The following is a 27,984-nucleotide window of genomic DNA, read 5'->3' on the forward strand; positions in this document are numbered from 1 at the left end:
TCACTCTTTTGAGTCTTTATGCCAGACAGGAAAAGCCAGCCCATTGCTATACTTTCACATGAGTTTCACCAAAAGTACTTTAAATATTCTGCATCATCTTTAGATGTCCAGGATAATAGGTATCTACTATGATGCGTCACAATTTATCAATGTAAACATATGTGTGTGTATATATATATATATATACACATATGTTTGTATGTAGATAGGTCTGTCAAGCTTACTTGGGAAAATATCCCAGTGTGAACTGGGCTCACCTATTGAGGTGTTTTGTTTGTTTGCTTCTTTTTTTGGTAAGAGACACAAAATGAAGGTAACCAAAAGATAATCTTCCTGCTCCCAGAAGTGTTTACAAGCCTGACTTGACCATGATGCACAAGTTTAGGGCGGCACAAGTTCATAGAAGCGGTGGCTGCAAATGTTTGGAAGAGACTGTTGATGATAAACTATTTAGAAAATACAGCAGGGAGGATAGGTTTAGGTACTGAGATGTAGCCAGGAGGAGAAAAGGATAAGAAACCATGATGCACCAAAGGACAGCATTAGCGTCAGCAGTCCATTATCCCAGGGTATTATGAAGACGGTAATTCCTTGTAGCTCATCCACTATTTGCTGTGTACAAAATTTTCTCCTGCTAGCTTTAAAAACAGAAACATCAATGTCTCATGAGAAATAGAAAGTAGAGTCTACGTTGGAATCAAAGAATAAACCTAAATGACATTTTAAAGTTCCCTTCCTACACCAATATGAAAACCCAATAAAACAGCAGCATTACTCAACAGACCTGGTTACAATAAGCGTGAATTAAAATGCAGAAATATAATGTCATTTCTCACACAAACAGCAGTGAGGCAAGCTATTTGATATTGCTCTAAGACATTATGAGGTCAGCTGAAGCAAGATGGTGTATGCAAATCTTGTTCAGAAATCAAAGTTTAAGCCCACAAATTCTCAATATAAATTTGCCTCAAGAGGGGCTGTTCTGATGAGATTGAAAATATCTCCTCCATATGTGCAGTTTCAGACTTTATAACATTTTAAGAAAATGTTCTAAGAGATAAAGCTGGCATATGAAAAGCCTGGGCAGAGGAATCAGTAATGATCAGAGCAAAACTTCTAGAAGGCATCTCAATTTTCATATGGCTCATTTGCATTTGAAACACTGAGAATTCCTATCTCTCTTGTACAAAAATGCGTACATATTAAATTACTTTCCACTTGAAAGAACATTTTCCTAAATGTTTGGAAGATGATCAAATTTTAACTGGAGGACTTGTTTTCTTCCATCAGGTATGGGGGAAGTGTGGCTTCCTGGTATGAGAGGCAACAGTTGACTCTAATAGCAGAACAAGACAAAAATAAGAAGGTCAATTGAAAACAATTCCTACTTGTACAGTTTGATTTAAAGGTAGCAAAAAAAGGATACATGTGGTACAAAGATGTCAAAAGACATGAACTTAAAAATTAAATAGAAATACCTTTCTAAAAATTGTGATATTCTGACTCTTGAAAATTAGATTCCAATACTTATTCTAGGCTTATGAATGTACTCTAATTGATTTCAATACACAAATTACTGAGTATCTAGTTAGTGTTTAAAAGGTACACGCTCACCAGCTATTAAATGATAATTCCCAGGGCCTACCTTGTGCCCATCTCAAATTTTAAATTTTAGGATATTAATTTTAGGATATTGGTGGGACAGCAAAGATTAAAAACTTCTTTACTGTCAACTTTAAACAATATTTAGTCTTAATGAATTTCTTGGTCATCACTCAGAGAGCTAGAAGTTGGTATTGAAGTAGAAATCTGAACTCACAAAAGGAAACCAGACTGAATAAAAAGATCTTTCTGATTTTTTTTTTCCTGATATGGCAAAGTGTCTAGGAAAGAGGTGTGTCCTCAAAAAGAAAACCAGGACTTGAAAGCTATCCCTGTTTATCTTGGCCCTGCGCTCCAGAGACTTCACATGGTGGAGAGATGCTTTAAGTCTCCAGCTGTGAACCTGAGACTTGGAGGTGAGCGCATCCCCACCCCATTTGAGGACAGTGTGGCAGGACTTGAGTTGGGGACCAAGAGGCAGGCTGGAGCAGTGTTGCTGTTGACCTCCCAGGCCATAGGTAAGGAATCTAGTGAGATATTTTGAAGGGGATAGTGTTTTTACACACAAGTCACACCGTATTTCATACTGCTCTCTCAGACTTATTTGAATAAACCCTAATCTTTTGGTTCAGTGGTGGGCAAAATGTGGCTCGCGAGCCACATGCGGCTCTTTGGCCCTTTGAGTGTGGCTCTTCCACAAAATACCCCGGCCTGGGCAAGTCTATTTTGAAGAAGTGGCGTTAGAAGAAGTTTAAGTTTAAAAAATTTGGCTCTCAAAAGAAATTTCAATCGTTGTACTGTTGATATTTGGCTCTGTTGACTAATGAGTTTGCCCACCACTGTTTTGGTTAACTAAACTGTATTGGGCTTAATTTGCATACATGTAACAGTAAAATGACCTACGCAATACAAATTTGGAGATCCAGAGGTTTTGGATACAGAGAAATCACCATAATAGTTCTCCTTATTGATTACTTTACTCTCTCTCCCAACAAACTTCTATTTTAGCTATCAAATAGTTGAAAAAAAGACTGCTCTCTTCCTTTATTGGGCCATGCTAATGAGAAGATAAATGACCAAAAAGTAGATCAAAGGCAGAAGATTAAGCAAACGAAAATGGGATGATTGTTAGTCACTGATAAATTAAAAATTACCATCTTGTCTTATTAATAACCACTGCTTATCTATTTAGTTATTTGGATCATAGTTATATGACAAAATACTATTTTAGGTGCTGGGGATATAAGATGGGGGGGGGAACCCTAAACAAAGTTACTTCTATGAATTTATGTTTTCAAAGTTTTCTGAAAGCAAGTAAATAGTAGTTGCCTAATAAACTGCATAATCAACGTTTGCCACCATATTTACGTACCATGTTTTTATGTAATACTGGTACATCTGAGGATAGGATTTGGTTTCCAGATACCCGAGTTTCATCCCTTTGCATCTGGCCAGAACTGTCCTTGTCTTGGAGAACCAATCTAGGAAAGGCAGACTTACATGCCCCGGGGTGAAAAGATGGAAGAGTCGTGTCCTGTACTGCACGTCTGGAGGCTACGGAAAGGTACTGGGATTCCGCTGCATGCGGGTTTCAACTCAGTCCTGCTGTAATGGGGTATTATCGTATGAAGCTGCTGTATTTTGGGTAAATGTTCTGGTGGGTGGGATAGCCAATCAGTGTAACAAAAGAATTGTGCAATAATTTGATATAAGTGTAACTTGGAATAAGACTTTGTAACAATTTGGATATTTCATAGCTTTATGATTTTATTACATCAACCAGTATTTATTAGGTAAACAAATACAACTAAACCAGTGCAAAAATAAGGTCTTGGTGTCCACCCAGTCTCACTTTGAAACGTAGGAAAAGGAAAAAAAAAATCTTTTTAATAGCACTTTAACCTTTGAATGGAGGTACCTGCTGATGTTTTCTGCTTCTTCCTTCATTACGTACTTTTCTTTTAATTTGGTCTTCTCGGAGAGAATCAAAGTAGGGGTTCTCCAGGAGTTGGGCACAGGTTAATCTGTCATCTGGATTCATCTTCAGACACTCCTTTGGATGAAAAGCAAAGAAGACATTAAAAGAGGGGCCTATGTTGTTACTGTGCCCCAAAACTCTGAGTAGTAACTGGATAGAGCATATATGATTTAGAAAAATCAAGTCTGTATTTCATCCAGTGCTTACAGCTTGCTAATAAAATGTGGTCACCTCTATTTCTCCATCACTTCACTCTGGCTTCTGCCTCCACAATTCCACTCTCAAGTGGCTCTTGCTACTCAGACCTATGACCTCTACTTGCCTATCGTTAAATCTACTTCCATATTTTGTGTTCTCCTCTCAATAGTGCTAGATACAACTGACCACGTCCTCCTTCTTGAAACTCTACTTTCGGCTTCTCTGATGCCTCACTTTGGTTCCTCCTACTTCCTGGCCATCCCTTTTCAAACCAACCTTTCCTCCTTTACATTCTCCTCCACAACCGTTACATGAAATTTCTCAAGGCTCAATCCCAGGTTCCCCTTTCTTCTCATTTGTGCTAAGTTTCTAGCTAAGCTCATTGATGCTCAATGGCTTCAATGGTCAAGGTTTACCAGAGACTTCCACATGTGTGTTTCTGATCCAGACTTCTCCTTTGAAATCTGGACCCACAGGTGCAATGGCCTACTTAATATTTCTGCTTTGTCTCAAGAGCACTCTTATGGGTTGAACTGTGTACCCCCAAAATATTTGTTGAAGTCCTAGCCCTCAGTACCTCATAATGTGACCTTATTTGGAAATAGGGCCTTTGCAGATGTAATTAGGTAAAACGAGGTCATACTGAAGTAGTGTGGGATCTACTCCAATCTGATCGGTGTCTTTATACGAAGAGGGAAGACACTGCAAAGTCAGACACACAGTGTAAATCATGTAAAGACAGGCAGAGACTGGATTCTGCTGCCAGAAGCCCAAGAGCGCCTGGGACTACCAGAGGCTGGAAGAGACCCGGAAGGCCCCTCCCCTAGAAGCTTTAGAGAGAGCATGGCCCTGCCAGCACTTTGATTTGAGATTTCTGGTCTCCACAATTGTGAGAAAAAACTTCTGTTTGAGCCACCCAGTTTCTGGTACTTTGCTATGCTCACCCTGGGAAGCTGATACAGACACTTCTTCTTTGCCCCCTTCCTCTACTTCACTCCCCAGATGGAAAAGATCATCACATCCTACCAGTTTATTTCCAAGTATGTCTTGAATTCATTCACTCTCTTGTTTGGATGTTCAGTCTACTGAAATCTAGTCTCTCACTAAAGACCTATGAGTTGTTTTTTTAAAGAGCATTTTTAGTTTCTAAGAAGAGAGTGTTAAGGCTGAGCTGCTCCTTGGGGCCTGAGCTGGAACTATGTCCTACTGGATTAGTTTTAGGTGCACTGAGATGAACTGGATGGAGTTGAGGCTTCTGAGTTCTTGACTGCCTGGTTAATAGCTTTCTGCACCCCAAGAGGCTGATGAATGCTCAGAGGTGCTCCTAACCTGGGGAAGGTTTTAGAGAGGAGGGACAAGAAATTGGAACTGCCAAGTCCAAGTCAGGATCCTTTTCCCGAAACTTCAAATTTCACTAAAAGCCCTTCAAAATGTCCAAGAATCTACAGTCTTCTTCTTGATGACCAGATAAAACTGATGTAGGAATAGGATGGTTAATAAAAAATTAAAAAAAATTTTATTAATAAAAAATTAATATTGTACCCCATTGTCTCATTTTAAACCTAATGAACAGAATACAGATCTGCCACGTATTGGCCCCTGCATTTCCACCACTGTCCTTGGCACTGCCATTGGCTGGCACTTCACCCACCTGAGCAGTTCCTTGCCTAGACTCTGACCCAGTCTCGTGGGATAACTACCTGTTATGGTAGCTGATACTAATTTGTTGATAAAGATGTCTCAATTGAAATTAATGAAAGAAAGCCTGTCTTCATCTAACATGGGGCAGGAGTCTAGGACATAGGGTGTGGCCCACTGAATAGCACAATCCTTGACGCACTTATGAGAGAGTTCTTGGGTCTCAGCTCAAACATTATGAGTCTAAATCAAATAGCTGAGTGACAAAACCAGCTTCCTCCAGAATCCTGGGCAGGCCAACAGGGCACTCCAACTTCGGAGATGAGGAGAGGGAGTTGGCTTTATACAGTGGCGTTTTGTGTCCTGGAAGTTTTTTCTCTGGTTCGTTGAAGGAGAAACCACAGGAAGGCCTAGCCTCAACATGAGAATGGACTGGGCTTGCAGTGCTTGACACCCCCGCCCCAACTGGGTTTTGTTAAACCGTAGGTGGATCCGATCAACCTGTCCAGAACAAGGTCAGAAAATTGGGCTTTTAGGATGGGGCCTGCAAAGTGCTGGGTTAAGGCAGGTCATAGCAGTAGAAGACAGCTGAGGTCCAGTGGAGCAGGGGTAAGGGCAGTCTGAGAGCACAGAGGGGTCAGGCTCCAAATCTCAGGAGGACTCGGGCTGAAGGAATCCAGCACCCTGGATAACACCTTTGCAGTGACCAGCACTGGCACTAAGGCTGGTCTACAACATCAACTCCAGATGGCTCCACCTTCTAGATCATATGAGTTTTCAACTGGGCTGCTTAGCATAATCACCCAGGGGGATATTTAATGGTATAAATTCTAAGGTCCTATATATAGAGATTCTGCGTCTGGAATCTGAGGTTAGATACTGGAATGTGTGCTTTTAAAAAGCCCCCAGGTCATTCTGATGAACAGTCTGGAAACCACTGCTATAAATAGAACTTAATTGGTTGTTAAAGACAGATACTTTTACTGGTAGCTCCATTCCTGTCCCCTAAGGGTTTTAGTATGCACTTTGATGGAAGAGTCATAGCTAGCATGCCCTCAGTTGGCCAAGCATGAATAGCAGCCTGGTCATAGGTGAATTTCTTCTACTTTTTACTAGAATTTGTCCTTTGCTTGACTATCTCTTTTAGGCCCCAGGCAGAGGCCATTTATGGTGTCTATATGACTCTGACTTTGCTTGGTCTTCTATTAATTTTTTAAAAATAATTAAAAATTTCATTTAACTCAATATATCTAAAATGTTCAACATGTAATTAATATTTTAAAATATTAATGAAATATTTTATATTTTTAATAGTAATTTTAATAGAAACCTAGTACATCTCAATTCAAATAGGCCATATTTCAAGTGCTCAATAGTAACATGCAATGGCTACCATCCTGGACTGTGCTGTTGTAGACCTTCAACATCCTCATAAACTTCCATAGTCTGAATATACTAACTTAATATTCAAATTTCTAATGAATGCAAAAGAAGTAATGGTGTTCATCACAGCAAACCCCAATTATACTAATTAAAAAACCTTTTTTTAATCCTCACCCAAAGATATGTTCTTTATATTGATTTTAGAGAGAGGAAGGGAGAGAGAAACATCACTCGGTTGCCTCCTAGATGCACCATCAGTGGGGAATGAACCCATAACCTCAGTATGTGCTGTAAGCAGGAATCAAACCCGCAACTTTTGGTGTATAGGATGATGCTCCAACTAACTGAGCCACCCAGCCAAGGCCATCTCCTAGAAAGAGTACTGCTTACACCATTGATGTTCCTTTAACTATAATGATTTTACAGCTCCTTATCCTTTTCAATGACTGCATCCTACTTTGGCATTATTTGTACTACTGCCCACTCCTCCCAGAGTTACCAGCTTCAATCATTACAATTTGCGGTCAATAACAATTATAAGTGATTCTTAAGTACCTTCATAAAATTCAAAGCCATGGGATGAGCACCTGAGAATTTTTCTTCAAGAGTTTCCTAGGACATAAAGTAAAAACTTTTAACATTACATAAAAACAACGTAATGTATGTCTTAATATGTTAATAATAAGAACACTTTGAAGAAAGACTCCCTAGTAGGTTAGATAATTTCTTTTAATAAAATCATATGTTTACATAATGTTACACTATAGTGTAAATACTTGAAAGACAAAAATTAGAGTTTTCTTCATTGCAATTGATGTTTGATAAATGTGGGTTCCAAATGTCCCCTTCTGAAATATTACTACAGTCCTTTAATACCTGTGCCTGATCTACTCACAAGAAGGCTTTGAGCATCAATGAAAATTACATTGACCTACATGTGTAAGAGCAATACAGAAAACAATGGAATGATGAACATAAACTCAGAATAGTGAGAAGGGAGGAGGATGGGATTGAGGGGAAGAATTCAGGGAGGAGGAAGTTTTGAAGATAGTGGTATTATTCTTAATGTGTATTTGTTGCTTTATTCTTTAAATTGCATATTCTTTTGTAATTCAACCTCTAGCCTTATAATTCAACTTTTAACCTTTTATTATCCTATCTAATAAAGAGGGAATATGCTAATTGACCCTCACGCCATCGGAAAGATGGCAGTGCCCACAGCCAATAAGGAGGGAATATGCTAATAGACTGCCATGCCCTCAAAGATGGCAGTGCCCACAGCCACAAGATGGTGGTGCCCAGTCCCCTCGGCACTGCTAGGGCAGCAGGCACGTGGAAAAGCCAGGCCTTGCTGCGCCTGCCTCTATAGTCCCCCAGTCCCCTCGGCCCCCCAGCCACCCAGGGCCGGCCTGAGATGCAGGCAAGCCTCAATGGCAGCTGCCCAGCTGCCCAGGGCCGCTTGAGGCTCAGGTAACCAGGGCTGGCTGAGGCTTGCACTGACGGCAGTGGCAGCAGCAGAGATGTGATGGGGGCATCGCCTTACCCTGATCGCTGGGTCACCTCCCGCCCCTGAGGGCTCCCGGACTGTGAGAGGGGGCAGGCTGGGCTAAGGGAACCTGTAGGGAGCACCTAGAGGGTTAAACCTCGGACTGCCCTGTTGGCAAAGCCACAAACAAGTCCCAGCTTAGAGGGCACATCCCTCTTAGCATAATTAAGCTTGACTTTATGACACTCCCTAGATCCTTCCTGGGTAGCTAATGGGCTGTGGGAGGTGCAGCAAATACTGCCCAAACAAGTGAAACTCACAAGAACATTGTAACTATGGTGACCACTACCTTGTTTGCCTCTGACTAGCAAAGCATCAGCTTGCCCTCTGGATCTTTTTCTGTGGCCTTAGCCAGGCACAGGAGATCCATCTAGACCCAGCTTATTCTCTTTGTCTGTCTTTTCTTCAATCCTTCGCCACCCTGCCTCAGGCTCGCCGAACCCTTGGCTGTGCTGGCACGGCACAGGAACCCCCCTCCAGTGCATGAATTTTCATGCACCGGGCCTCTAGTATTTAATAAAAGAGAGCCAGTGTATAAATCAAGGTATTATATGAAATACATTTAAAACAAAGATGGTATCTAGAGATAGGTGGGACATCTTAAACCTCGATTGTACGCCTGTGCCGTAAATCATGATCTGGCTTTACAGACACTTTCCCCCTCCCTGCACCCCTCAGACTTCAACCTAGGCAGTGTGAGTGTGGACACACACCTATGGACAGTCCATTCTATAGGCAGAATCTAGACCATATGGAGTTTTAAAGATCACAGCCCAAACTTAGGTAACACAAACAGGAAATCAACGTGTACAGAATGTAAGAGGGTCAGGTAGTAGGTGATACATTCCCAGAGAAAGGCAAAGCCCACAGCGAGAGTGTGGAGGTGAGCATGGTAGTCTGGAGTTTTGACTTGGATACAGTGAGGATCATTTTGTAGAATGACCTTCTATGTGAAAATATACGTTGTAAAAAAATGGTTTCTATTGATTTGAGCTTTGTTTCACATGCTGAAAAACAGAATGCATTTTTTCAAAATAAAAAAGTACTACAGTAAGTATTGTTTATGAGATAATAATTATTTCAGGAAAAGGTACCTGAGTGTTTTGACTAAAAGGATCAGTTATTTGTGTAAGGAACTAAACAGACTTTCACTTCAAAGCTAATATTAAATTAACTTTCGGACAGGGCAAGTAAACTTTATAAGCATTCTCCTGATTAGTTCATATAGTTTTTATATAGTTTCTTTGGTCTGTGTTAGTGTGGCATAAGGAAAACAGGAGTTAAAGGCATAAACATTAAAAAACACACAACAAAAAATAACTAGCTCTTTAAAGAAAGTAGCAACACAAATAATAAAACATCCAAAATCAAGCAGTTACCATGTCTTCTGGTTCAGGAATACTGATGCCATGGAAAAATTGGTTACTTTTAAAGATGGACTGATGTCTTGGGATTAGTTTTCCTATAAAATACAAACCACATAATTTATGTTCAGTTTATAAAAGTAATACAGTGTCTAAATGGTTAACTTCTGAGGTCCAGATGCGAAAGAAAGACTGATCCTGACTGCGGCCTCCAGATTTGGAAGGAATAGGTCACTGCCTAAACACACCTGCTCAGGTAAGGTCAATTCTCCCACACCACTCTGCCACAGGTAGCTGGGTCTGCCATGCAGCCTCCACCAGAAGAGGAGGCAAGACACGTTGTGGAGGCCTTTACACACGTGACCTTACTTAATCTCATACAATCTCACCACGGTTGCCACTTTCAATGTCCACTGTATCAGTGAGAATGAGGCTTAGAGTTTAGTAACCTGTCTAAAGTCACATGGTCATTTAATGACAGACCTGATTTCAAACTCAGGCCTGTCTAATATCTACCTAATGTAAATTTCCACAATCCGTTCAGGAAATCAATCAAACAATCTACACTAGAGGGGTGCCCTGTGGTGATACTCTCCCCCACATTTTTCATGCTGCAGAATTGTCCAGAAGAACGTGTTGGAACCAGACCGGACAGCAGTAATTCCCTTGCCCGGCACCCACGTTGCCAGGAGAGCCTATGGGAAGGAATTAATAAATATTCGTCCCGTGTGTGTAGACGTAACTTTGCAGCCCTGGTGCCAGAGTAAAGCTGCAGGTAACCTTCTGGGTTATATTCCCTTCCGGCCAGGAGGTAGACTACTGCTGAGGATGCTGACACACGATGAAAGAGATTCTCGAGTCCCATTCCTATTCTGCACTTTAGGCCAATCATGGAAGCCCCGAGCCGCAGTTTCCCATTTCTAAAAGGGCATCACAAAAAATGTTGCCATGTAAAAGGAGTGGACAGAAATGGCATCTGTCCTAATACCTCCTAAGAGTGGAGTCTGTACAGCTGATGCATATCCTTGGCGGTAGAGCCCAGTCCAGAAAGTAGATGTGTAGTTTATTCCTTGGCTAAGTGGCTTGACTTGGAAAGGATCTGAAAACTCCTCAGTGAGGGACTAATGGCTGGACAGGCTGAGGAAAGGGTTGGGTTTTGGCTACAACCCAGAACCCACCCTCCTGAGCAGCACCTTGGAGAGGCAAGAGAGCCCCTGCCGGTCATTACAATGGCATGCTGTTACCATGGCAGCAGAGCGGCACTGGAAGCCATAAAATGCAGCTCCTACCCAGAGTTCTGATGATCAGATAAAGTTGATCCACATCTGACTTTCCAGGCCAGAGCGGCTGGCCTGTCAGGAGCTCTGCAAAAACGCAGCCGGTAGCCCATATGTCGACTGAAGAGCCATACTGAGTGTCTCCCACGAGAAGTTCAGGAGCTCGGTACCATCTTGTAGCGACATAGTCAGTGTAGGCATCTCCTGGAACTGCAAACACATCGATCAGATGCGGTGGGTCACCCGTTCCCAACATGTGAACTACTCCTAGGAGAGGCACTGAGGTACGCTTCAAAACTCAGCGGCCACACACTCCTGACAGTTCATGCCGTGATGCCGATTGAGGCACCAGTTACACTGTGCATTCAACACCCAAAGGCACCTTTGCTAGTTAACATGTATGTAATCCCAAACAGAGGGCAGTGTGACTGAAAATTCCTAGTGTAACGTCAAGTCTAAACCAGCTTCCAAATGCACGGTCAAGTCACCTGTGTCTTGGGTCCTGTCAGGATACTGATGACGTACACACCACCTTGCAATGTGTATGTTGCCAGCCGGGTGCAGTTCTAGATTTGGGGAGAAACCCTGATTTGTCCCCCTGCCTCCTTGGTTCCTCCCTGTCTGGGGTGATTTCCTTTTTCTTAGCACTGTCTCTCAATTCTCTCTTCAACTGTCAGTTCACTCTCTAGTCTCACCAGCTCTGTGAAGTTATTTGCCAACCCCCCCAACCCCCATGAGCATCTCCCTCCAGGGAACCGTCTGCACCTTCACTTTTGCACTTCCTTGCCAATCACCCTGCATTATTCTTCTGTTTATTTGACTTGAGACTATAAGAGCACGCAGAGCAGAAATGCATTTTATAACCCCTTTCCTCTCCTATGGGGCAAAGCATATAAGTGTGATGTCCAATAAATTCTAGTTGAATGGAGTGGAGTTGAAGTGCTAATTAATGTAGTGACTAAAGGTGAAAGTGAGATTTTCCTTTTTGAATAATAACAATAAGACATTTGGCATCCATTCAATATCTAAAGTGAGGCTTTCAACTATATTATCTCATAATCATCTGAGTTGAGCACATTCGTAAAAAGTGGCTACTTACTCAGAATTCGTGCAAATCCAAAGTCACAGATCTTGATTATTCCTTGCTTAGTTATTAGAATATTTTCAGGTTTTACATCTCTGTGAATACACTGTAAGGTAACATCTGATTATTTCTTTGAGCCATCAAAATGACAACGCATAAAAAACATTACCTCTTACTTTAAATGATAGATAAACATAGTCTGTGAGATAAAAATAAATATGGTTTTCTTAAAAGAATTTAAATTGGCAATTTTTCACTTATCACACCAAAAGAAAAAAAAAATGTTGTTACATCAGTGAAGAAATAATTGTTGGATATAAAAACTGACTTTTTTTTTTTTGTGGGGAGAGAAGGTAGTATCATACAATTATTTCTTCCACTTTTTACCGGGTCCTATTTTAACCGTAAGAGTAAAAGCCTCGATGAGTCTCAGTGTGCCTATAATCAGAACTACTGCCACCCAAGATCACATTCACATTTGAGAAACTGGAAAAACATCTGAATGATAAACAAAACTCCCTTGTAATGAGGATGACCATATATTGTCATCTAAATGAGAACGTGTGAAAAAGCTCTATTGATAATCATGCCAGGACAACAAGCGCAAACCTCAACGCTCCTGGGTGCCCTGGGGCGCATGGCCCCCACTCAGTTAGAGCTACCAAAGCGGCTGCCTTCCGGGGATGAGCTTCACATCCTCATCCTCATCCAACAGCGAGCCAAGCTGGACGGACTGGCAGCCCTCCCGAGAGAGGGCCACGCGGTAAGAATGATGGTGCTCTTGTTCGATAGCTCAGCCCCCGTGCCGAACCCTGCACTTTCCCAAGCGCCTGCACATGCCGCAGCTCATCCCCGCAACAACACTGTGATTGCGGGAGGCCACTGACAGTCCCAGACCGAGCGGCACCGTAATCGTAATCGGCTCCTTGCCTCGCTTCTCTGCCGCGCCCTCCGTCCGTCCCTGAAAGAGTTGCTGTCAAAGGGACAGTTCTGAAATAATTTCTCTTTGCTTCTATAGCAACTGTCTAGGAAGAGAACATGTTGAATCCTTAATTTATTTTTGGTCACAAAAATGGCACTGGCAATAGAAGCTAGTAGTCTCAATTTAGCCACTGTCAACTGTTAAACCTTTTGAGGCTCCTTAAAAGTCGTAGGCCTTAGCTATTAATTTAAAAAAAAATACACTGTTGTAATATAAACCAACTTCATTTTGATATTCTACCTTTTAGGTAACCCATTTATGAAACCTGGATTAACACTTTGAGTCATACTCACAATAGTTGGTGATCTACTAAGAACAGGTTATGTTCCTCAAGTGAGTTCGCATCAAATTGTAAAATTTCTGGCCCGGTTGGTGTGGCTCAGTGGGACAACCAGACATGGGATGCCTCATGATGTTGATGCAATAAAAAGTGTACAGCACTATGTATGAACTATTCTGTGTAAAGAAAAATGAACCTAAAAATGATCAAGCCTCTAGATATAAATGCCAATTTAAAGGGAAAACAGGTGAAAGACCAAGTTCAGTTAGACACAGGATGCAATCAGTCAGAATGATTTCAGTAACACAGTAGGACTCAAAATATGGTTCTAGGAAAATGCTTGGAAATGCAAATTCTCGGGTCCTATCTCAGACCTATGGAATCTGACACTCTGGGGGTGGACCCAGCAAACTGTCTTAGCAAGACCTTCTGAGCATTGTGATGCATGCTCAGGTTTGAAGAACTACGGTTATAAAAAAGTAATGATGAAAATTTTTTCTAAAAGGTAAGGGAATGGCGACTATTTAGAATAAAAGACTTAAGAGACATAAAAACAAAACGAAGTGCCAAAGTGGATTACACTATTGAGAACTTATTTTAATCCAATTTAAAAATAGTCAGAGGAATCAGTAGTATTGAGGCAAAAAGAAACATTAACTTCATACAAACTTTTAATTCATAAGGAATTAGAAATTTGGTTCTTATAGAAATTGGAAAAGGGCCACAAATAATGCATTGTTTTTCCTCATATTCAGTAACTTTCTTTTGTTTTGCTCTTCTGGTTCTTACTTTCCCTGTTTTTAGCTTTTCAAAGACACCCCTGAGCTACTTAGAAGGAAAGCGTCACCATGAAGAATTAACAAATGCATTAGAAAATGTCACTTACGTTATGTTGATGACAGAAATTAAGAGCTTGAAGTGTTTGCCATAATACACTTTTAATCACTCCATCAGCAACTCTAGGGAAAAAATAAAAGAGGAAATTTAAAAAAACTCCTGGGATGGGGTTACAGGAGCAGAAGCGAGAACAGAAGTGGAGTGAGTGGGCTTGTGATGGCCAACAAACACAGTGCAAAGGGGGCCGGGGAAATGTTCTATAAAAATGTCTTAATGAAAATCGCTTTACTATTTTTTCATTGTAATTACATAATTTCCTCTTTAAATTTCAATGTTTACATCTGCAAAAATGATACAGGCTAAACATGAAAACTCAAACAACACAGAAAAGTGAAGGAATAAAGTGTCAACTCACATCTTGCTATCCCCAAATAACTGCTGTCACCTATGGTGGCTGTTCCTTTAGGCACCTCTGTTTCTCTTCCCTTTGTGTGTTCAAATTTACTTTTTAACTTTAATGTTAAAAAACATTCATATGGTTTAAAATTCAAAAAACATGAAAGTATATCCATGAAGTATTCTCTGATACCTGCCTATCCACCCAGTGCATCCTCTGTCACTTCCCTGCCTCTTTCAGACACTTTTATGCATAGAAGTACAAATATTAATACGTATACAGAGATTTTGTGGTTGTAAAGGACCACGCTATATGGATAATTTACTTAGTCTCCGCCGATGAGCAATTAGGTTGACCCAATTTTTATTTCTAGTAACAATGCTTCAATGAATATATGTAATCATCCATCTCATTGCATTTGTGCAACTACCTTTTAAGGTAAGTTCTAGAAGTGGGATTTCTGGGACCAATGGTAGGTACATGTTACATTTTGATCCTACAGGGATGAACTTCAGGTAGACCTGAGACCTGGTTTTGCAGGGAAAAAGGTATGCTTGAAGACTGACCTTCAAGTCGCCCAATTCATGTAAGTGGTAAACACTCAAGCAAGTGCTGGGGTTGTTTTGTAGAAGTGACTTACACATGGTAAGCAGGCAGGTACATAGCCAGGGGAGGCCAGGGAGAATCAAGGGCCCATGAGAATGGGAGCCTGGGAGCTCTGTCCCTGCAGAATCCTTACTGTGTGTGGAAAACATTGGAAAATACCATGGATGGGCAGGTGTATTTTCCATGGGGAACTGGGGAGCTGGACAACTTGTATTCTGGCTGGGAGAAATGTGCTCTGTGTAACCATCTCTACAAATTATAGGAATGACCGTCCCTTTAACCTTTCTGCTGTCTTCCCATTGCTCACCTCACTGTCCCAGGAATGACGCCTTCACAGTTACATACTGCAAGCTACCTTCTCTAAGGAAGATTATACCCATTTATACTCCCACAAAACATCTGTGCATTCAAGTCCCTATCTCCCCATTTGGTTTTGCAGTGTTATGCTTGCCAATCTGTGGTTAAAATACAAAGACCTCATTTTGGTTTTCATTTGCATGTCATTAACTATTAGTGAATTTAATTTTTACATGATTATTGGCTATTACATTTTTTCTTCTGTGTATTTCCTGTTCAGAGTGATATATATCAAAGTCTGCATATGTGCTACAAATATATTTCTCAGTGTGATGCTGTTTTTCAATCCCAGTCATGAGATGGGATTGCTGTTTGCATATTTCAAAAAAAAAATCTGAAACAAGATTTCTTTTTATCAAATGTAAGTTTTTAAACTTAAACGTATCTGATATTCCAAACACACCCATCACTCAGCTTTACTATTTCATCATATCTGGATATTTAATATGCTCAGATCACTTTTTGAAAACGGAATGAATCATGCAGATGTAACTGGCCTTCCACCTGTATATGACTTGGGTGGGGTACTAGCAACAAGGCATCACCATGGGGCTGGGGTAAACGCCGAGAAACAGCAACAAGTATGTGGAAGCATTTTTCTCAGAGCAGTTTCCCGATCGGGGTCACAGTTACGGTGACATGCCCGTGACATCAGCCCTTTGACTCTAGTGTCTCTAATTCTCAGTATTAAATCACCTTCCATCTGAAACTTCTGGAGTGGTTTCTGTTTCCTGTACTGAATTCTGACACAGCTTAATGCTCGCCCTTTGCCTAGAGCCAAACCTGAGACAATATTGTTTAAAATTTTAAGAGTCAGAAAGAATAGTATAGCCATTTTGAGCACTATGAGAGAGTGCAAATCCCAGCGGGGGTGACAACTCATGTCTTTGTCTTGTTTTCCACTTTAATGGTGGTTCCTTTAGTGGTGAGTATAAAATTAGCTGTTGATTGGAAGAGGGTCTGTGTAGGTATAGGTGTTGTGTGTGTGTGTGTGTGTGTGTGTGTGTGTGTGTGTGTATGCGCGCGCGCTAATAAAGTATTTTAATCTTAATTTGCTAAGGTTTAAACAAATCAGAAAAGGATATTGAATTTATCAACTGCCTTTCAGATTTTACCAACATACAATATATTTTTTTCCTCCTTTAACCTATCAGTGAATTATGTGAATAGACTTCCTGATATTGAACTACGATTCATTCCCTGAATTCAGATAATCCAATATATAACTTATTTTTAAAATATTTACTCTGGAATTTTTATTTCAATGCATCTTTTTTTAAAAAATATATTTTTATTGATTTCAGAGAGGAGGGAAAGGGAGAGAGAATCATTGATCGGCTGCCTCTTGAATGCCCCGAACTAGGGATCGAGCCCACAACTTGGGCATGTGCCCTTGACTGGAATCAAACCTAGGACCCTTCAGTCCACAGGCCGACGCTCTATCCACTGAGCCAAACCGGCTAGGGCACCAATACATAATTTGGCCTCAAAATGCATTGTGATTTATTTGTGTAGGTTTGTCTTCCTAATTACTTCTACTCTAGGTTAATATTCATTTGCCCTCTGAGCACATCCTAACTGAGACTGGGGAGGGGTGGCCAGCAGATGCGTCTGGGTAGAAAGGGGAACTGTGGCTCTGATTTGAAGTTTGCCGGAGTTAATCCCACGTGGAATGAAACTGGAACCAGACCACACAGAGCTCCAGTTGCTAGATTACTTACCCATTTGGACTTCTTTCCAGCTCATTTAAAAGTGTGTGATCACAGTATTCAAAAACTAAATGTATTTTCCTCTTTCTCCTGAACACTTCAATGAGGTTCACCAGGTTTGGGTGTTTTAATTGCTGCAAAGAAATTGAAATGCAAAACTTGGTGACTTGTTCCCTGTAAGAATTTCTCCCTGGGTCCCTTACAATATTAAGAGCAGGAGGTCTTGTGGAGAATTTTATTACTGTTACTTACAAGAGAAAACATCCCTATAAGAATTCTTACCTTTAGTAAGAATCAAGGAATCTTAAAGTTGCAAGAAAAATTTAAGAATTTGTCTCATGCACCCATAATAGATGGTAACTAACCTGAATCTGTCTGGAGATAACAAATAAAGTACACAACTTAAAATATAAGCTCTAAAACAACCAACACTTCAGCATTTTGTGGAAATTCTAAATATGTGTCATAAAATAACCTCAATAAAAATGAGGACATGGAATTATTGTGTAAGACTATAAAACTCATCAATACCCATTTAGCTTACAGATTGCCATGGATTTACTGTAAATGTCAGCTGGATTTAAACCCAGTCTGGATTTTAGCGTTGGCTCTCAGAAATACAAGATCCTAACCTTCAATCCGATTAAAGTGCCTATTCTAGGAGTCCACGCAGTTAGTCTGTTTTTAATTTGTCATTTTCCAGCTCTGTTCGCTGATTTTGTTATTCTTATGCTTAAATGTTTTATGTGTTAAATTCTCTTCCCAAACTGACGCCTTCATAAGGCAGCCTCTGTTTAAGGTTTACACCAAAGGAAAAATCCTGATTGAGATAATCCATCACTAGAGCAACTCTGTAACTTAGCATCATACCAGGGTAATGAGGATAAGCCAGGGCCGTCCCAGGCAACCGGGCACGCAGGGTCGCCCTGCCTCTATCTAGGGTGACCCTATAGTTTAGTATAAACCAGGACACTTCTGAAGGAGGATGCTAACCACACAGACTCTGGTTCTAGACCAGGACACCTGATCACTCCTACTTATAACTCATCTTCCCTGTTGTTTTCCCAGTTTAGTAGACAAATCACCTTTGCAAACTCTGTGCTATTTACACAGAAATATATGTATGTATGTGTGTATATATATATATATATATATATATATATATATATATATATGAATACAACTTTGTTGCATCAGCTATAGCCTCTGGGAATCCCTTTCACTTTTTGATTTCCATTTGATTTCGTTTCTCAATAAATATTTTGCAGACCCAGTATAGATTCCTAAGTACGAGGACCTACACAGCATCCCCTACCTCAGCATTCGTAAGCATGGCTTGACCAAAAAAATATCACTCTATGATGGCATGCCTGCTGCTCAGCAGTCTGGGAAAAGGGAATTTATTATACATAAAAAATATTCTCAGAGCACCAAATCAGGTCCCCCCCCCCCATGTGTTCTACTGCCTAAAAGGGCAGAAAGGCAAACAGCGGAGATGGGCCACACAGGAAATCCAGCTGCTCTGTGCTGCAGCCAAACCTGTAGGAAGGGAAGGAAAAAGCATCTCCACCAGGAGAGAAAGGAATTCCCAGACGCTACAGCTGATGCAATGTCACAGTTCAACCTGGTCAAATCTGTTTTTGGGCAGATCAGCAACTTACATCTCCTTTGCCAATGAAATTAGCTTAGCCCAGAAACACAGTGAGGAGGTGGTGGTGGGAATCAATCATATTTAAACAACGGGAGCCCACGAGGAAGGTGAGGTAGATCTATCGGGGGAGGGGTGTGTGTGTGTGTGTGTGTGTGTGTGTCACCTTAAAGCTCATTCTCCAGTTACCTGGGCACTAACTTTAGCTGAAGACTTTGGGGGTGGCGGTGTTTCATTAGAAAACAACCTGTTCAGAAACACAGGCTGTTTTCTGTGACTGAGCTCTGGGCCAGAGCTGGCTGCTGGCTACGGGGTAACAGCGAACTGCTTTTTTGTCATGATGGATGGATGTGCTCTTGAGAAATCCGGGTCTATCTACTTATATTTCAAACAAAACACTAGGACTCATTAGTTGAGGAAACCTGCCACAGATAATATTTGAAAAGGATGGATCATGAACTATTATCTCCCTTTAAAAACTGGATTTCTGGGGATTTCCTAAAAACAGTCAACACGTCAAAAGTAAAAGTCGGCTGTGTGTTCCTGAAATCACAAGTTTTGTTGAAGTGTGGTCCGTGAACCGGCAGCGTCCGTGCCATCGGGGCTCTGGCTGGAAATGCAGGAGCTCAGCCCGCCCCCCTGCACACACACACCTCCCCACTCGGAATCTGCATTTCAACAAGGTCCCCCGGGGATTCCCATGCACATTCCTGTCTGAGAAGCGCTGCCCTATGATGCAGCTTCCTCTCCGATAAAACAAGGGTGCTGAGGAGCAGCAACCCCAAGGTCTCTTATGTTCTAAAACGAAGACTTTTATGATAGGAAACTGTTTACATGGAGAACTTACGGGTCCTACATGTCAAATCCCATCAGAGAAGAAACAACTAGAACCAAACCTTTGTGCACGATGTGTACACATAGCTGGGGGTGACGATCAGTATGTCTGAGACCCGGGGAGCAGATCACAGGCTGGCCCGTCCCTGTCAATGCCCACAGCCCACTGGCACAGCCCTGGGCCCTCTGTGCCAGCAGGTGCTCTTTTACCTGCTGGTTTACGGGGAGGAGGGGGGGAGGGGTGGTGGAGACGAAGGCCACGGCCGGGGGGAATGAGGGGACTTAGGGCAGTGATTCACCAACCAGAAGGGATTACTTCAGTATTTTAACAATCCACAGCTGTACTCACAATATCAGCGAAATATCAGAGTGGCCAAAGTCCAAAGTGATGATCAATTTCTTTCCCAAAGTTACTGATACAACGGAATTTAGGTCCAATGGGAAAAAAATCCCTTTGAAATTCTTTGTAATTGTGACACACACATATTTCACCCAATACCATATTATCCTATCTAATAAAGAGGGAATGTGCAAATTGACCGTCACACCATAACACGAGATGGCTATGCCCACAGCAGAGGCGGGGATCCTGTAACACAAGATGGCTGCACCCACAGCGGAGATGGGGATCCCGTAACACAAAATGGCTGCGCCCACAGCAGAGGTGGGGATCCTGTAACACAAGATGGCTGCACCCACACCCATAACGAACCTTAATGAGAAATCAGCAGGGACCTGAGGCTGCATGGCGCTGGGCCGGGGCAGGGGACCGAGGCTGCGCCCCCCCACCTGGTGGGGCTTGACAAGGGACCTCAGGTTGCGCCCCCCACCCAGCGGTGGGTCGGGGACTTCAGGCCGCGGCCCCTGCCCCGGCACCGGGCCAGGGAACCTGAGGCTGCGCCCCCAGCCTGGCGGGGCTTGACAGGGGACCTCAAGGCACGCCCCCCAGCCCAGGCTGGGGGACAGGCTGTGGCCCCCGCCACAGTGCCAGACCAGGTGACCTGAGGCCGCACCCCCCCACCTGGAAGGCTTGATGGGGGTGGGGCCGGCCAGGTCTGGATCTAACCCAATGGGGGTGGGACCAGCTGGGTCTGGGTCTGGCTTGATTTCAAGGCGCATGTGGGTGGGCGGGGACTTGACTCTGGTTCCCGTGGCGTGCCCCAGACTCTGACAGGAGGAAGATTTTCATATACATTGCACTAATTTTCTTTCATCTCTGACACTTCTATTATAGAGAAAGGGCAAATAGCAATATTAAAATATTTCCTCTAATTAATTCCCTTTTAATGTGCACGAATTTCGTGCACCGGGTCACTAGTAGATACATAAAATTAACTTACCTTCAGCATACGTATTTCTCTTAGTGCTATTTTCTTAATAACAGGATCCTCTTCAGATTCCACAAATTTTTTAATAGCTACCACTTGTCCAGATGTTTTGTTTCTGCATTTGAATACAACCCCATAAGACCCTTCTCCAATCTTAGCTAATTTTTCATACTTTTCCATTATAGTAGCAGCGACTTAAATTACTGTATTGTTTAACTGGAGTACAATGTTGCACCTGGAAAATAAGATGACTCAGCTTAACCAAGTTATCAAGGATGGTGTTCTCACAGATTATTATATAAAACCAATTTGCTAAGGATACCAAAGGTTTATGTCCATTGATTAATTTTTAATACACTTAAAAATTTTTGGATGGTATTTTATAATTTGAGTTCAGTCCTATGCAGTTTTATAATGGGTCTGTGTTGACTTCAGTGGAATTAAAAGAATTTGTGGAAAGGAACCTTATCCAATCAATTGTTTTCATTATCCTCTAGTAAATAATTAAAATGTGAGGCTATATAATCCAGCTAAGGGAATAGTTCATGCTCTTGAATATGATGTTTATCTTTTCCCTCCTGATATGAATACGGCAGAGACTAGAACTGAGATCAAGACTTGGTACAAAGGGCTATACTTCCATCTGGTGGAGAGAATAAAGAAAATGTGGGCTGTTAAACAAAGCAGCCATTAAAAACAATAAAATCTTTTTTAGAAAATTATATTGTGCTTTTATGTATATGAAGGAACAAATCCTTAAACTCTTAGCTCCCACAGTAAATAAAACTAAAACTCTAAAAATGAAGGTAGATTTCTCTAATTCTTCATGAATGCTTTTGTATCCATAGTGATTTCTATGGAAATACTGGGCTTAATTTTTCTGTTTCGCATCACCCATTTGTGAATTTTGTGGTGATTAAATTACATGTTAAATAACAAATGAGGCCAGCATAATTACATAAAGCAGTCCAAGAATTGAAAATATAAAAATTCTAATTACTAGTCTTAAAAATCCCCCCCCCCAAAAAACCACTTTAGTCAGTAGAATGTTATTAATACGCTCTCATAGTAATATTAACAGAACTTGATAACACTTTCTATGCAAATTATATATAATCTACACAAACATTTCATGAAGCAGGTGTTATTTTCATCCAATTATACAGATGAGAAAACTGAGACACAGTGAAGTTAGTATGGAATTAGAACCTAGGCCAGTGATGGCAAATCTATGACACGCGTGTCAGCACTGACACGCGTAGCCATTTTTGATGACATGGGGCCACTGAGGTGGCCGCATGCCGAGGATGAAACATTTGCTGCTCCTGAGGATGAAACATTTGCGAAATAATGTTTTTTCCTCAAAGTGACACACTACCCGAGTTATGCTCAGTTTTTTGGCGAAGTTTGACACACCAAGCTCAAAAGGTTGCCCATCACTGACCTAGGCAATCACATTTCAAAGATCACAATTTGAATCACTACACTGCCTCTTAGTTAATTCAAAAGAATGCACAATTTGAAAAACCACTCTATCCAGGTATTATAAAATGTCAAGTAAAGAGTTGACTACTTAAAAAATTTCTCATGTTTCAAATGAGCATCTATTGTTTTTACTTCACTAATGTTCAGTCTTTCTTACCTACTGATTATCTCAATGAAGATATAAATCATGTACTCTCACTAACCATCATAAAAATACACAACTAGAAAAAGTTTTTATCTGGATAAATGACAACGACTACTATTAGCATACAATGCTATTTTTTAATAGATTTTATTCTCTCATATTAAAGGGTGCAATTCAAGCATATACACTCAAGTAACACATGGCAAATCCATCACAGATCATGTTTAGAAAACTCTTGCTAGTTTTGAGCATGTATGGGAAACCTGAGAAGGCCTAGAAGATAGTTACAATGAGGCAGATTTGAGGACTGATTTTTAAAAAAAATTTATCTTTATTGTTGAAAGTATTACAGATGTCCCTCTTCGTTCCCCCAATTGACCGCCTGTACCCTGTACCCGCCCCCGCTCCCACCAGGCCTTCACCACACCATTGTCTGTGTCTGTGGGTTATGCATATAAGTTCTTTGGTTAATTTCTTCCTCCCCTCCCTTCACTCTGAGATTCCTCAGGAGGACTAACTCAATTTAAAAAAAAAAAAAATTTGCCAAAACCGGTTTGGCTCAGTGGATAGAGCGTCGGCCTGCGGACTCAGGGGTCCCAGGTTCGATTCCGGTCAAGGGCATGTACCTTGGTTGCGGGCACATCCCCGGTAGGGGGTGTGCAGGAGGCAGCTGGTCGATGTTTCTCTCTCATCGATGTTTCTAGCTTTCTATCCCTCTCCCTTCCTCTCTGTAAAAAATCAATAAAATATATTTTTTAAAAAAATTTAAGTATATATAGTTGGTATATAATCTTATATTGGTTATATTAGCTTCAGGTGTACAATACAGTGACTAGACATTTTTATACCTTACAATGTGATCACCCCACTAATTCTAGTAATCATCTGTCACCCTGTCAATGTTTTTGTTTGTTTGTTTAATCCTCACCTGAGGACATGCTTAGGGAGAAGAAGTGGGGGCAGGGAGAAGGTAGAGAGAGAATTGATTACTTTCCTCTACACCCTTTTCACTCATCTCTCCACCCCCTCACTTCTGGTAAACATCCTTTTGGTCTCTGTTTGCTTTGTTTTTAGATTCCACATATAAGTGAAACTATATATATTTGTCTCTTCTGCCTGACTTATTTCACTTAAATAACACCCTCTAGGTCCACCCATGTTGTCGCAAATGGCAAGATTTCATTCTTTTTTATTGTTGTAAATATTCCACTGTGTATATACCACATCTTCCTTATCCATTCATCTATCGATGGACACCTAAGTTGCTTCTGTATCTTGGCTGTTGTAAAGAATGCTGCAATGAATTAGTGTTCTCATTTTCTTTGGGTAAATACCCAAAGTGGAACTGTTAGGTCATATGGTATATCTACAGGATGGGGCAAAGTAGGTATACAGTTGTTTATATGGGAAATAGTACAATAATTAGTTAATAAATAATACAAGAATAAACTGTCTCGTGTACTCACACCTGTAAACCTACTTTTGCCTCACTCTGTAGTTTTAGTTGTTTTGCGGAATCTCCAAACTGTTTTTCCATCGGGGCTGCACGAGTTTGCAGTCCCACCAACAGTGCACGAAGGTTCCCTTTTCTGGACATCCATGCCAACCCATGTTATTTGCTGACTTTGTGATAAGAGCCATTCTGACTGGTGTGAGGTGGTACCTCATTGTGGTTTGGTTTGCATTTCCCTGATGGTGAGTGATGTCGAGCATCTTTTCATATGTCTGTTGGCCATCTGTGTGTCTTCTCTGGGGAAATGACTTTGCATATCCTCTGCCCATTTTCGGATCAGAGTGTGTGTTGTTTTGTTATTGAGTTGTATGAGTTTCTCATATATTTTGGATATCAATCTCTCATTGGATATATCATTGGTGAATATATTCTCCCAGTTAGTAGGTTGCCTTTTAGTTTTGTTGAAGGTTTCCCTGGCTGTGCAGAAGCTTTTTATTTTATTTTTTAATATATTTTTATTGATTTCAGAGAGGAAGGGAGAGGGGAGAGAGAGAGAGAGAAACATCAATGATGAAAGAGAATCATTGATTGGCTGCCTTCTGCACACCCCGTGCTGGGTATTGAGCTGGCAACCCCAGGCATGTGCCCTTGGCCAGAATCGAACCTGGGACCCGTCAGTCCACACGCTGACGCTCTATCCACTGAGCCAAACCAGCTAGGGTGTGCGAAGCTTTTTAGCTTGACAGAGTCCCACATGTTTATTTTTTCTTTTGTTCCCCTTGCTGGAGGGGATATAGGAAACTGAATTTTGAATGCACTCCCCAACCCACACACTGATGTACTGGTAGAGGGTGAAACACTTATCCCTAGACATGTCTGAGTGCCACGAAGGCTCAAATTATTGACCACGAAGCTACACAGACAGTGGTAATGTCTAGAAAGCCAAGCTAAAAACAAACAAACAATGAACAGAGGTATCGACAACCACATACTTGTGAACAGATAGGCTACAAAAACAAAAACCTACCCATAAAGAAAACCCTAGGGAAGAAAACCAGAATCCAGAATTGCTGTAATACATTATCTAAAATGCTCAGTTTTCAATTAAGAAATTATAAGACCTGCTAAGAAAAAGGAAAGTGTGACCAATACTCAGGGGAAAAAAATCAATTATAATGGATTATGAGTAGATCCAGATGTTGGAATTAGCTGACAAAGACTTTAAAGCAGTTATTATAAATAAGTTCAAATAATTAAGACAAATTACAATTCAAATAATTAAAGGAAAATATAATGCCAATGACCAAAAAAAAAAAAAAAAAAAAAAAAAAAAAAGAAAAGAAAAAAAAAGGGGGGGGGGACCTTAATAGAAAAAGTATAAAAAAGAACCAACAGATCCAGAGACAGAGAAGCATCAATCAGACCATCAAACCTCAGTGGGAAGGCAGGGGAGGGTGGGGGTAAGGGAGAGAGATCAACCAAAGGACTTGTATGCATGCATATAAGGCTAACCAATGGACACAGACACCAGGGGGGTGAGGGCAAGAGTGGGGGGTGTAGGGGCAATGGGGGGATAAGGACATATATGTAATACCTTAATCAATCAATAAAATAAAATTAAAAATATAAAAAGAACCAAATGGAAATTTTAAGAGTAAAAAAAAAAACACAAAAACACAACTGAAATGAAAAATTCACTAGGTGGACTCAACAGATTTAAGATGGCAGAAGAAAGAGTCAATGAATCTAAGGATAATAGAAAAGGACCAATATGAAAGTGAGAAAAAAGATAAACAGTCTCGGAGACCTATGGGACAAAATAAATAGTGCAGTAAACCCTGGATTTTACAGACTTCGATTTAATGTACTAAATTTTCAGTCCATGAGTCACATATGAAAATTAACACCCTGTTAATTTTAAAATGCTTTTAACTGAGATTTGCTTGTAATTAAATTAAGAGGCTATTTTTTTGTTATTAATTCACTATTACTTTAAACAAATTTTATCTAATAGGTCATATGTTGGAAAAAAAACATTGTAGTAATTTTGCCAACATAAATAAATATTACATACCTACAACTATAGTCTACTTATTTAAGTCACTACTCCTATCCCGTGTTGGGTGAATGATTAGCACGTGATCACACCGAATTGCGTGAAGTTTTTGGTTCCGTTGTCTCCTGGCGTAACTTTCTGCAGCAGTTTTAACTCGTGTGCTAAGCCATGCCCCTCGCCCCCCCCCCCCCGCCCCATATGCATTTGTTTACTGCAGGCAACTGGTGAATGCACTGTTATTAGACCTATTCAGTATAAATTTAAAAATACAGTAATTTTTCTGTGAAAGTAAACTTTTCATACATACTTAATTTTAATTACCCAAACGTGTCTACATAAGTAAAAACAGGTGAAGTCACTAATCTGCCAAATTTTTAACATGCATTTGGAAGACCTACTTTGTTACATAACGAACAACTGATTTAGTCTTTTTTTTTTTTTTTTTTTTTTTAGGTTTTACTGTAATTACATTTTGATTGCTCATACAGTACTTGGGCAGGAAATCAAGATTAAACAGTGATAGAGGTTTATAGGCAGGGAATTGATGCAATTGGTTGAAAATATTTTTCACCATTAGTGACCTTTCATCTGAAGCCATATACCTCTTGGCTACAGGGACTCCTGACTTCAGAATTTACCAAACATCTGACTCTTAAGTTAATGAAGTTTTGTGTACAAAAAGCAAAAAGCAGGTATAGACTTGGGCCGATTGGTGAGTACTGAAAGACAATACAGAGATATATACCTGAGTGGGTCATTAAATTCTTTGAAAATTTTCTATTTAATTACCTGTCTTAAAAAGTTGCAAAGTGATGCAGGTATGAACAGAGGAAACCCTTGGAGGCAGATTCTGATCCACCAACTGTGTCACAGGCCAGGACCTAACACTGAATAAATACACTGAGAAGATGTACTTCTTCAGAAAGGGGGGAGAAACGGGGTGGGGAAGGTTATTAACTTCCTAATCTAAAAGTTCCTAGTACATTCGTCAACAGTGGCCGTGAGGGATGAGAGGGAAAGGTGACCTCTTCCCCGATCCGGCCAGACCATTGGGGATTCCACGGGTGAGAAGTCACAATCCGCCCCATTGTTACTGTGTCCAGTGCATTCGCCTCCAGTGAGACCGACCAGGACAGCGGGCTGAGGACCGCTCAGCGTCGGTTTTATTCGGAATCACAGAACTGCAGAGCACGCACACCTACTCACAATCCTGGTCTCGGTGACAGTGCGGTTGGGTTGATTAAAAGCGTCCCCGGAAAACCATAAAAACCACATCGTTTACATAGTGGAGGAAACCCATTTTGTTTTAAAAACACCACGTTTCGCGTGGCCACGTCCAGGTAGGAAAGCTCGGCACCATCGCTTTATTTTCAGGCCGCGGACCTAGTCTCCACCCTCCTTTGCTGTCGGTCCAGTTTGTGGGCCCCAGGCCGGTCTCCCCGCGCGCAGACGCGCCCCTCGCCGCCCGTCCGCCCGTCCGCCCGTCCTCCAGCCGCCGGAGACCCGGCCGTGCGGCCCGCAGGAGCCCCTCGCCCTCCAGCCTCGGGCCCTCCCCCCCGCCGGTCCCGCCCGCGGCTCCCCGTCTGCAGGGAGCCCCCCCGCCTTCCCCGGGAGCTGCCGTCCGCACGCCTCCCCGCTCTCCAGCTCGCGCCGGCTCCCGTCCCACCGCCCCGCCCCGCCGCCGGGGACCCGCACTTACGGCGCCCGCCGCCGGGGAGACGGTGACGCAGCCCCGAGCAGCCCCGACTCGGACGCGGGCCCTCGGCCCAGCCCGCCGCTCGCACAGCCACTCCCGAG

The 27,984-nt window shown here is 41.6% G+C and overlaps 1 protein-coding gene across 2 annotated transcripts; it reads right to left on the bottom strand.

Annotated features, from left to right (window-relative positions):
• Positions 1 to 1,207: 1,207 nt before the first annotated feature.
• On the bottom strand, positions 1,208 to 27,968 carry CDKL4 (cyclin dependent kinase like 4). Of its 2 annotated transcripts, none has more exons than XM_079791612.1 (10): positions 27,887 to 27,968; positions 21,061 to 21,283; positions 17,251 to 17,372; positions 14,219 to 14,291; positions 12,086 to 12,176; positions 10,999 to 11,196; positions 9,725 to 9,807; positions 7,355 to 7,411; positions 3,521 to 3,655; positions 1,208 to 1,336 (listed from the first exon to the last, which is right to left on the bottom strand). In XM_079791612.1, exons 2-10 carry the CDS (start codon positions 21,226 to 21,228, stop codon positions 1,235 to 1,237), a joined length of 1,029 nt encoding a protein of 342 aa, XP_079647738.1. In that variant the 5' UTR covers positions 21,229 to 21,283; positions 27,887 to 27,968; the 3' UTR covers positions 1,208 to 1,234. The 2 variants fall into 2 exon arrangements, with proteins under 2 accessions (XP_079647738.1, XP_079647739.1); XM_079791613.1 differs by lacking the exon at positions 27,887 to 27,968 and adding an exon at positions 26,977 to 27,042.
• Between the last annotated feature and the right edge of the window lie 16 nt (positions 27,969 to 27,984).

Source organism: Cnephaeus nilssonii, assembly GCF_951640355.1.
Source record: "Cnephaeus nilssonii genome assembly, chromosome: 15".
Lineage (NCBI taxonomy): Eukaryota > Metazoa > Chordata > Mammalia > Chiroptera > Vespertilionidae > Cnephaeus > Cnephaeus nilssonii.

Excerpts from the sequence above, each read along its gene's own strand:
- CDKL4 (XM_079791612.1), bottom strand. The coding sequence starts at position 21,228 with ATGGAAAAGTATGAAAAATTAGCTAAGATTGGAGAAGGGTCTTATGGG. Across the intron at positions 14,292-17,250 it reads CTGGAAAGAAGTCCAAATGG|AGTTGCTGATGGAGTGATTA; the intron begins GTAAGTAATCTA and ends TTTTTTCCCTAG. Across the intron at positions 9,808-10,998 it reads TCTGATCATCAGAACTCTGG|GAAAACTAATCCCAAGACAT; the intron begins GTAGGAGCTGCA and ends TGTATTTTATAG.